This window comes from Brassica rapa, chromosome A09, assembly GCF_000309985.2.
Source record: "Brassica rapa cultivar Chiifu-401-42 chromosome A09, CAAS_Brap_v3.01, whole genome shotgun sequence".
Classification (NCBI taxonomy): Eukaryota; Viridiplantae; Streptophyta; class Magnoliopsida; order Brassicales; family Brassicaceae; genus Brassica; species Brassica rapa.
Window position 1 is genome coordinate 31,537,924 of NC_024803.2, and position 10,401 is coordinate 31,548,324.

General features: G+C 39.0%; 1 protein-coding gene and 1 long non-coding RNA gene across 3 annotated transcripts; one reads left to right on the forward strand and one right to left on the reverse strand.

Moving 5' to 3' along the window:
* Positions 1-236: 236 nt before the first annotated feature.
* LOC117127873 lies at positions 237-1,540 on the reverse strand. Of its 2 annotated transcripts, XR_004450796.1 has the most exons (3): positions 1,370-1,540; positions 1,120-1,248; positions 237-972 (listed from the first exon to the last, which is right to left on the reverse strand). It is a non-coding gene; the product is annotated as an uncharacterized LOC117127873 (long non-coding RNA). The 2 variants fall into 2 exon arrangements; XR_004450794.1 differs by having other exon boundaries at positions 237-1,248.
* A 548-nt stretch (positions 1,541-2,088) lies between these two features.
* LOC103840843 lies at positions 2,089-9,779 on the forward strand. The gene is made up of 14 exons (XM_033278703.1): positions 2,089-2,303; positions 2,410-2,683; positions 2,771-2,861; positions 2,947-3,071; positions 3,140-3,221; positions 3,299-3,416; positions 3,507-3,664; positions 3,747-3,861; positions 3,933-4,085; positions 4,162-7,148; positions 7,247-7,565; positions 7,687-7,809; positions 7,895-9,134; positions 9,363-9,779. Exons 1-10 carry the CDS (start codon positions 2,124-2,126, stop codon positions 4,285-4,287), a joined length of 1,422 nt encoding a protein of 473 aa, XP_033134594.1. The 5' UTR covers positions 2,089-2,123; the 3' UTR covers positions 4,288-7,148; positions 7,247-7,565; positions 7,687-7,809; positions 7,895-9,134; positions 9,363-9,779.
* The last annotated feature ends 622 nt before the right edge of the window (positions 9,780-10,401 follow it).

Below are 10,401 nucleotides of genomic sequence, written 5' to 3' on the forward strand. Positions count from 1 at the left end.
ACCGTGCTAATCTGTAACTAACCTCGCCAGCTTCCTAAGCCAGGCAGACCTTATTATTTGGGATGAGGTGCCCATGGCACATCGCCATGCTATTGAGGCCGTAGATCGCACACTCCGAGATATTTTATCTCTGTCTGATAGAACAGCCTTAAACCGACCTTTTGGTGGAAAGACAGTCCTGTTGGGCGGTGATTTTCGACAGATTCTCCCTGTCATTCCACAAGGCACACGTCAGGAAACAGTTAACGCAGCTGTTAATCACTCACACCTCTGGAACCACTGTGAAATTCATGTTCTCTCCACAAACATGCGCGTACAATCTGACGAAAAAGATTTTGCTAAATGGATTTTACAAGTCGGTGATGGGGTTGCAGCACTGGCGCCTCAGAAAGAAATATACACAGAAGCTGCTGAAGACCAAATTCTGATAGACGATTCTCTCCTCCTTCCTGTGACTTCCAACCCACTTGACATCCTTTGTCAATCTGTTTTCCCAGATTTCACAAATGATTACAAGGACATGGAAAAAATCAGAGATTCAGCTATATTAACTCCGAAGAACGCTACGGTTGATGAAATCAACACTTACTTGCTTTCCAAAATACCGGGTGCTGAGCAAGAATTCTTAAGCTACGACAGCTTCGCTGAGGACGAAAAACATTCGGGAGAGTTTGATTTAACATATCCTTTGGAATATCTCAACTCTTTACAATTTTCAGGCTTGCCTGCGCATAGAATTTGCCTCAAAGTTGGGGTGCCAATCATGCTCCTTCGCAACATAAATCAGGCTGAAGGGCTATGCAATGGTACAAGACTTATAGTCACACACCTGGGGGAAAGAGTTATTAAGGCAGAAGTACTAACATCTTCCCCAAGAAAACAGACTGTCCTGATACCTAGAATCGTCCTATCACCCACAGAGTCCAATCATCCCTTCACTCTCAGAAGGCGCCAGTTTCCGGTTAGAGTATCCTACGCAATGACAATAAACAAAAGTCAAGGCCAAACACTGGCTAAGGTTGCTCTTTACTTGCCCAAACCTGTTTTCACCCATGGTCAACTATATGTGGCACTATCAAGAGTGACCACACCAAAAGGACTGAAAGTTTTGAATATTACCAGACCCAGTGGCTCCACGAGCACCATCGCCAATATCGTCTACAGAGAAGCCTTCAGTGGCTTGCCCCAAACAGCAGGTACGACTCAACGCTGCATAAACCATCATCTGTCTCTTTTCTGTTAAACAAACTATTTACAAAAAACTTGTGTCAGAGGTTGGTTATAAATTAAACATTGCCCGACCAATTAGGCGACACAATTTTCATTCCTAATTGCAGGTTTAGAAGAAGATGATGAGTGATTCCCATACCTTTCTTTATCTACTTCGATACAATCCAGCAAGGTCAGCAAATTATTATGTCTGATACTTCAACCAATTCATAAATTGATAAAAACCTCACCGAATAAATATTTTTTGAAACAGGAACCGTACCTTCCTCGAAAATTTACAGGGGATATCTAAAACTGGAAAGAAGACGAGGTTTTTTTTTTACAAAAAACATATCATATATTGTCTGACCATTTAACTAATAAGCGAACAAAGGGCACGGCCCAATTTAATTTCACTGGCGTCTCCAATTTTACCAAGTCAGACGCAAAGCCCATTACAGCCCAAACATATTGAAAACCCGAACTAGCAAAACATACATTTCCAAACTTTGGTCTGTGGCCCACTAAACCACATCGGCAGATGTTTTACGCATTACATCGTCTCTGCCGTTTCATCTTTATACGAAATAGGTTTTAATGGTTATACTTATTTCCCTTTAATCCTCGCCATCTCCCTGCTTGCAAAATTCTCCAAACAAACACCAGTGTCTCTCAACTCTTTTTGTATCCATCTCTTCGTTTACCCACGTTCATAAAATCATGACTCACATAAATTCAACAATTAAATTTTATTCATTCCAAGTATAACTATCTTCCCCTATCTCTCGACCTTCCCAGAAAATGGAACCGTCAATTGAACTTAAATTCTATAAATATGAGAAGCCTGACAGAGCTAATTCTTCAAACCCCTTACTAATTTACTCATATCTTCAACCTAGCAACCTGCTCTCGAAATGTCTTCTTCTCATGCTCTCGGTTCTGAACAACCCCTCCATCACTCAACTTTTGCCGATCTTCAGCTTGGAATATCTTCCCAGTCAATCCTTGCTCGCCTCCTCCGGTATTGGGACTCGCCAAACGTCGACAACCCCAGTGAATCCATGGGAATCACTTTGCTTTTCCTTGATGAGAAGGTATATTCATCTTCCCCCCAAAGGCTTCGTATATATATATATATATAGGTTTAATTAAACTTTAAAAAAAATATATATGATTAACCTCAACAAATATTTGCCGTAGGATTCAATGCTCAGCGGATTCATTCCTGCAAACCAAGCCGATGACTACCGTTCATCTTTACAAGAGGGTGACGTTTACGAAGTTGCACACTTTGAGGTTGAAAGATGCCCACATCTGTACAAGCTTACGGAAAATACTTTTGTAATCCGGTTCATCGCCCAAACAACTTTGGTTAAATCCATCAGCAATGGTCCTGTTATCAGCTTACAAAAATTCATGCTTCGCAAGCATGACCATCTCCAAATCCTAGCCAACACAAACTTAGAACTCCCAGGTTTGTTTCCATTGTTTTACCAAATTAACTATGAACTTATACTAACAGATTAAATCATAAACTCCAAAATTTTTCATCAAATGGCAGATGTTGTTGGTCAAATTCAATCTGTCAAAGGTTATGGCCTTACAGACCCTCAAATCATTTCTCCACTTCTCATCCGTTTCCTCATTGAACCGTAAGCAGAAAAAAAAAACTCATTTTCGACAATTTTCTCCTGAGTCCTCCTAACTGTAACGACTGTTATATAAATTAAATTACAGCACCGTCAAAGTGTACTTGTCTTTATGGGACGATGCGGCAGCAACTTTTAAGGGTATCCTTAATTCAGAGGTTAGAGTCCACACCGTCATGGTGGTCACAACGGTCAACCCAACAAAAATTGGAGGTAAGTTACTTATAAAACTTTTGAACTGAATTTAACAAATAGTTAAACAAGTACTATACATTCTTCAGATAAGCTTTACCTCAACTCCACACCAGCAACCAAATTGTTTTTCTGCTCCAATCTCCCACCCATCACAGAGTTCACTTCAAGGTACAATTCATTTTGTTATTGCCTTAGACAATTTTAAATGTCTACTCAATTAAGTAACCACACCATTCGCTTTCCAGGTTAAGAACTGCAGTGGGCGAAGAGATTCCCAGTTACCACGACAAAACATGGATCAATGACACGCAACTAAGCTCCATTGGAGATCTCAACATGTTCCTCTCCAACACTACCGACCAGGTTCCTAAAACTTTCCAACAAAGCTTTCAATCTCTTACCCATTCAAAGTATAATAGAAAATGAAAATTCTTTCCTCTTCGTTAAACACAGGCACCTTATTTTATATGCAAAGCACGGATTGTTGAGATCTTGACCAAAAATGGCTGGTTTTATGTCTCATGCACTCGCTGCAACAAAAAAATAGAAAATTCTGCTGCATCTCTCCGCTGCAACCAATGTCTTATCTCCAACGTCACCGGTGTTGTTAGGTAAAAAACTATTCCCCCTCATTTATTAAAAACAACTAGCTATTTCATGCTTTCCGATCAGTAATGTTATTGTAAATTACAGGTACTGTGTTGAATTACTGGTTGATGATGGGAATAATTATGCAACTTTTGTGGTGTTCGACAAGGAGATGCTTAAGCTCACAAACCAAGATGCAGCAACTCTGTTTCTTGATCAGGTTTCTATTTCTTACCCCCTCCCCCATTCCAGACATTTGTAACAATCACTCGAACCTCTTACAAACTGCAGGTCAATCGTGGTGTCAACGAGAACCTTCCACAGTGCATAGCAGACCTTGGCGGGCAAGAATTTCTTTTCCACGTACGTGTCACACCATCCAATCCCACCCCAATCAACCGCACATTCACCGTCGCTGCAGTCAGTCACACTATCAACCCCGAGGTATTATAGTATATACTCACGTCAACATTTTGATCCGACTCAATGTTTAAAAAACCACATCTTTACTTATCTCCAGAATCCCAAGATCAATGAAGACGCATGTGTTGACGTGAAATGTGAGGAAGCATCCACTTCAGCTTCTGCCAGCAAGACGTCAACAGCTGAGGTCAAACAAGGTGGACGCAAGCACCCACGTGATTGAGTGTTGAAAGGAATCAAAAAGTCTTCCCCAACCCTGCTTCTTTAGCTTTAAGAATTTTTAAATTACTATGCATTTCCTATTTCAGACTTTGCCATATTTTCCAGTATTTTTCCAGCTTTTTAAGAAATTCATTCGAACAATGTACCTCACACGAGGCTGACTTTTTTAACATTTTAATAGTTCCAAAAGGGTTGACGTAATATTCACATCGCCTTTACAAAATGGAGAACATACTATTTGCATGAACATCCAGTATATACGTATACCACCACTTTTACTCTACCACTGAACAATAACATTTCAATTACAAATAACTTTACACATCCTTTGGTTCGGTTATCAGCAAATGATATCTAGAGGCGTCTGTGCTCAGACCATGTAGTAATTGTTAACATTCTTCGTGGTAAAAACCACTCAACAATGTAATTACGTTTTAAAGAGGTAAACGTGGAACAACAATATGATACATTCTAGACATCATTTGCTGAAATGGCCATTTTTGTAGTAATAGCCACTCAACTAATATGCATTTTCAACCCTCTTCACTGTTCTTCTTCTTATAAATCTCTCTGCTCCTCCTCTCCTGCACTCCACCACCATCAACGTTTTACACTACAACACCGCAAATATATCTAACATCCCCGCGCTTGCGCGGGGCTTCGCCCCTAGTCTTATATAATAAAGAAGACTATGCTCTTTCCTCCTTCCTCCACATCAGCATTCAGCATGGGGCAAATTGTATCACCTATCCTCTTTTTTACGTAAGTTAATCAAATTTTTTTTCTTGGTTCTATTTGCTTCTTTGTTTGGTGGACTCTTCCATTAAATCTTCATAACTGGCCCATCTTTTATAAGGTTTTTATCTACTGCAGCCACTCACTCAGCTCCTCCTCCCTCACTCTTCGTCTCCTGAAAATTTTGACCACCTCCTCTTTAATGTCATCCGATTCCATATTACATCTCCTTTAATCTCATCATTTACTTTGAACCCATTACTCATCCCATTATCTCTCAATTAAATCATCAAAGTTAACAGCTTCAAGCTCTTGAGTATAAATGGGTATGGCAGGAATGATCAACCATCAAAGAGAACAAGACACTTTGGAATATGAAGAGTGTATAATAAAGAAGACTATGCTCTCTCCTCCTTCCTCCACATCAGCATTCAGCATGGGGCAAATTGTGCCACCTGTCCTCTTTTTTACGTAAGTTAATCAAATTTTTTTTCTGGGTTCTATTTGCTTCTTTGTTTGGTGGACTCTTCCATTAAATCTTCATAGTTGGCCCATCTTTTATAGGGTTTTTATCTACTGCAGCCACTCACTCAGCTCCTCCTCCCTCACTCTTCGTCTCCTGAAAATTTTGACCACCTCCTCTTTAATGTCATCCGATTCCGTATTACATCTCCTTTAATCTCATCATTTACTTTGAACCCACTACTCATCCCATTATCTCTCAATTAAATCATCAAAGTTAACAGCTTCAAACTCTTGAGTATAAATGGGTATGGCAGGAATGATCAACATCCAAAAAGAACAAGACACTTTGGAATATGAAGAGTGTATAATAAAGAAGACTATGCTCTCTCCTCCTTCCTCCACATCAGCATTCAGCATGGGGCAAATTGTGCCACCTGTCCTCTTTTTTACGTAAGTTAATCAAATTTTTTTTCTGGGTTCTATTTGCTTCTTTGTTTGGTGGACTCTTCCATTAAATCTTCATAGTTGGCCCATCTTTTATAGGGTTTTTATCTACTGCATCCACTCACTCAGCTCCTCCTCCCTCACTCTTCGTCTCCTGAAAATTTTGACCACCTCCTCTTTAATGTCATCCGATTCCGTATTACATCTCCTTTAATCTCATCATTTACTTTGAACCCACTACTCATCCCATTATCTCTCAATTAAATCATCAAAGTTAACAGCTTCAAACTCTTGAGTATAAATGGGTATGGCAGGAATGATCAACATCCAAAGAGAACAAGACACTTTGGAATATGAAGAGTGTATAATAAAGAAGACTATGCTCTCTCCTCCTTCCTCCACATCAACATTCAGCATGGGGCAAATTGTGCCACCTGTCCTCTTTTTTACGTAAGTTAATCAAATTTTTTTTCTGGGTTCTATTTGCTTCTTTGTTTGGTGGACTCTTCCATTAAATCTTCATAACTGGCCCATCTTTTATAGGGTTTTTATCTACTGCAGCCACTCACTCAGCTCCTCCTCCCTCACTCTTCGTCTCCTGAAAATTTTGACCACCTCCTCTTTAATGTCATCCGATTCCGTATTACATCTCCTTTAATCTCATCATTTACTTTGAACCCATTACTCATCCCATTATCTCTCAATTAAATCATCAAAGTTAACAGCTTCAAGCTCTTGAGTATAAATGGGTATGGCAGGAATGATCAACCATCAAAGAGAACAAGACACTTTGGAATATGAAGAGTGATAAGAGAGAGATAGTGACGTCTGTTAAAGCCGGGAGGGGAAGCAATCGTCTCTGGGATTTCTTTTCATTAACGAGTATCGGAGGAGGAGCATTACTTGACATAAAAGAAAATGAAAAATCTTCATCAATGGGATCAAAAGTCTCTGATCCTAGAGGAATTGCAGGTTTTGAACTTGCTGTATGTTCTTAATGTTTTCTTGATTATATGGGTAGGTTCTTTGTTTTAGTTTCGAATTTTAAACAAGTTTACAAGTTTTTGATTGGGTCTGATCTATGAGTTTACAAAGTTTGTGTGTGTGGTTACATAATTGATTAGTTAGTTTGTCTGATGGATTTATGCGAAGTCAGTAAGACAAAACGGAAAAGTTATTGGAGACTTTGGTAATCTCGTCAACATTCCAACCGGAAAGGTTATTATTCTCTTTCTTGTGTATTTATAATCACACATTTTCTTGCAACTAATTTTTTTAAAAAAATTAAAAATTAAAAATGTATCATATATCCTCAGGATATTGCGAGGAAGGCAGAGGTTGTTGTTATCATCAGCCCTGAAGAATGCAAACAACATGTTACCAAAAGAGGAAGTTTCACAGCAACCCTCTATTAGTATGCTGCAAGTGGTGGACTCAAAGATGTTGTGAATGGCAACATTGATGCTCTTGATGATGGTGACAAACTTGCTGTTGTCGAATACGCTGATGACATTTTCAAGTTTTACAAGAGCATTGAAGAGGAAGGAAGAGACTATATGGGATCACAACCTGAATTAAACATCAAGATGAGATCCATCCTCATTGTAGATATGGGTACCTCATGAGGAAGACAAGGTTGCAAAGGGTGGTCTTGATAAAATGACTCTTGTCGATGTCTGTCTATATAACTATTAGTAAAAAGAACATTCATAATTTTGATTAATTGGTTTTGATTGAAATATAATTTTGTTGACAGGTTGGTCAAAGGTTCTGTTTAAATCCGATTAAGATCTTTGAAGGCAAAAAAAAAAAAAAACTTTTGGAGATAGTTGGAGGTCCCACCCTTTGCGAGAACCCATTCTAGGTATCTCCAAACCAGGTAGTGGCTTCTCACGCCACATTTTGCTGATGCACCCCTTTTAATCATATGAAAGTTTCTAATTGTTTTCAATTTTGTTCTTCAGATACGAGCATTGGAGAAAAGGAACAAAGCTGGAAATTTTGCAAAGAAAATAAAGGCAAAAACGAGAAGAAAGATGCATGACCTCTCCAACCCATTAGAACCTGATGAGTTTGCAGACATGTGGAAGGATGATGAATGATAAAGGTCGATCAAGTCTTTGTTATTTTTGTCTCTACTGTTCCTTGTTCTTTTTTCTTCTCTCCCTCTTATGGATCAAAATGTGTTCTTCTGTTTTCATAGAATTGATAATTTCAGTGAGTAAAAAGTTCATTATTTTGCAATATAAAGTGCTTTTGTATCTTTATTGATGTCTATTTACATAAAGAAGTATGTAAAAATAAAATGTATCAGGACAAAATAACGACTCAGAGGATTGAACCAATTAGAAGAAGAAATCAACGGGTATTAGCGAGAGCCCAGTTAGCTTCAGTTCCTCTCCTAGGGATGGCATTGATCTTAGTACAAGCATCCACTTGGAAGTTTGCTCCACATATCACACCTTCGCTGTCAATCATCGGCATTGCCTTCATGTTGTTCTCGGGATGTTCAAAACTCTTAAGCCCGATCTCACTATGATACACACTCCCTGCAAAAACCTTAGCCTACGATATTGCAGTGGAGCCACTCAGGATGACGAATCAACACATTAAGTTAAGGAACTAATGTTTGGATAACGACAATCCAGAGGTTCATTACATTGAGGGGTTATATCAGTATATTTTCCACTACAAATCTATCAAATGACTCAACCATCCTTGCCAATCCGCAGATGAGAACTATGACAATGGTACATATTTTCATGATATATTAATGTTGTGCAGAAACAATTTTGAAGAGGAAAAAGAATATTTGAATAAGCTGTCTTCGAAAAATAATCAATATAAATCAGATCAATAAAAAATAATACATACGAACCCGGCGCATAGAGCCGGAAGACCCCTAGTAAACAATAAACGGAATCTCTAAAACTATAAAAACGCGGAGCCAAGTAGTCCCTTGCTCGTGCGAGTTCCAAACTTCCGAGCTATCGTTCTCCGATTACAAATATGATAACCTGAGACCATCGCCGGCCTCAGGGACACACTACAGTCTCCGAGAGAGACTAATCCGCCATGACGAAATCGGAAAACTCAACAACTTGTAGCCATTTTTCTTTCGCAAAGATCCAACCGTCCGAGGATGCTGACGCCGATCCCGATTCGTACGCCCTCGAGAAATTCAAGCTCTACGAGACCAGAGCGGTAAGCTATAGCGATTTAGCAATTGAAAACCCCTAAGATTGAGTTTCGTGGATGTGTTCTTATTATATGTGTTTTGGGCAGCAGAGGCTTCAGTGTAACTCTAGTCTCCCATCCTAATCAGGCCTCTTTATGGATGAGAAATTTCATTTCTAGGCTAAGTTTGGATGCTTGCCTCTCTTGTTTTCTGTTAAACAGAGTGCCTTTTTATTCTGTAATTCTTTATCGCAGTTACTTGAAAAGGGGCGTGAATGATTGTGGAAGGGTGGCGAATGATGTTGAAACAGAACAACTTGTTTTTTTTGATGAAGAAGCTGGATCATGCAAGGGAAAAATGACCTCAGTGGTTTAGATGCGAGGATCAATTCCACTCTTGTGGTCGCAAGAGACCTCGAAATTTAGTCCCAAGCCTGATATTTTCTGTGAGAAACTAACGTAACATGCGCCTGTTATCTCTATTAGACGATTCTAACGTGTGTGTTATTGATATTCCTTTTGAAGACCTGGTGAACCGATATGGGAATCCAATTATTGTGCTCAACTTAATCAAGATTAGTTTTTAAATTTAATGTACTTTTAAGCATGAGGCATTGAACACTTCCTTGCAAATATTCATACACTTTAGCGTAATGATTCTCACTTAAAATTTTCAACCATCTTATTAGGCCTTTCACTGGGAACTTTAGGAATGACTAGTAAAACTTGAATCTGGCTTTTTTTAAGCGTTTAGTGGGACGTTATTCCCTATAAGAAAGTAGAAAGATGGTTCATACTTTGGAAAATTAATAGAGATGTTGGTTCAAACCAAACCATGACTTTTTTAGAATTTTCTAGACTTTCTCATCTGCAGTGAGATTCAGCTCAAGAGCCCCAATTGGCTGTTTGGTTCGAGAAAGCCTGAAGAAAGTGGCTCTGCCACAAAACCTGGCGCAGACGATAGTGAGAAAGGTGTGACATCGAGTGAGAGAGTCAACGATTTCTGCAACTTAGACTGGCTTTCTGAGCCCAACGATCATGAAGAAGATATCTTCCAAAGGTACTACTGATTCGCCTTTTCCCTCCCTCTCTGAAATGTAACTTCTTTCCTAATGAACCTTTGAATTTCATTTTTCCCATTGTAATTATGATTGGCAAACTCATCGTTGTATCACACACCCGTAACTATTGACCAAACGATGGTCTAACCACCGCTTGGCATTTTCGTAATCCAAATTTTTTTCTCTAGTTGCATCAAATCACTTGTTGCATTGTATAGGTACATATCGATCAC

What these genes read in the sequence shown, in the direction of transcription:
- LOC103840843 (XM_033278703.1), top strand. Translation starts at nt 2,124, where the DNA reads ATGTCTTCTTCTCATGCTCTCGGTTCTGAACAACCCCTCCATCACTCA. An exon ending in TCTCCAACACTACCGACCAG is followed by an intron (nt 3,417 to 3,506) that starts GTTCCTAAAACT and finishes CGTTAAACACAG; the next exon opens with GCACCTTATTTTATATGCAA. An exon ending in GTCACACTATCAACCCCGAG is followed by an intron (nt 4,086 to 4,161) that starts GTATTATAGTAT and finishes ACTTATCTCCAG; the next exon opens with AATCCCAAGATCAATGAAGA.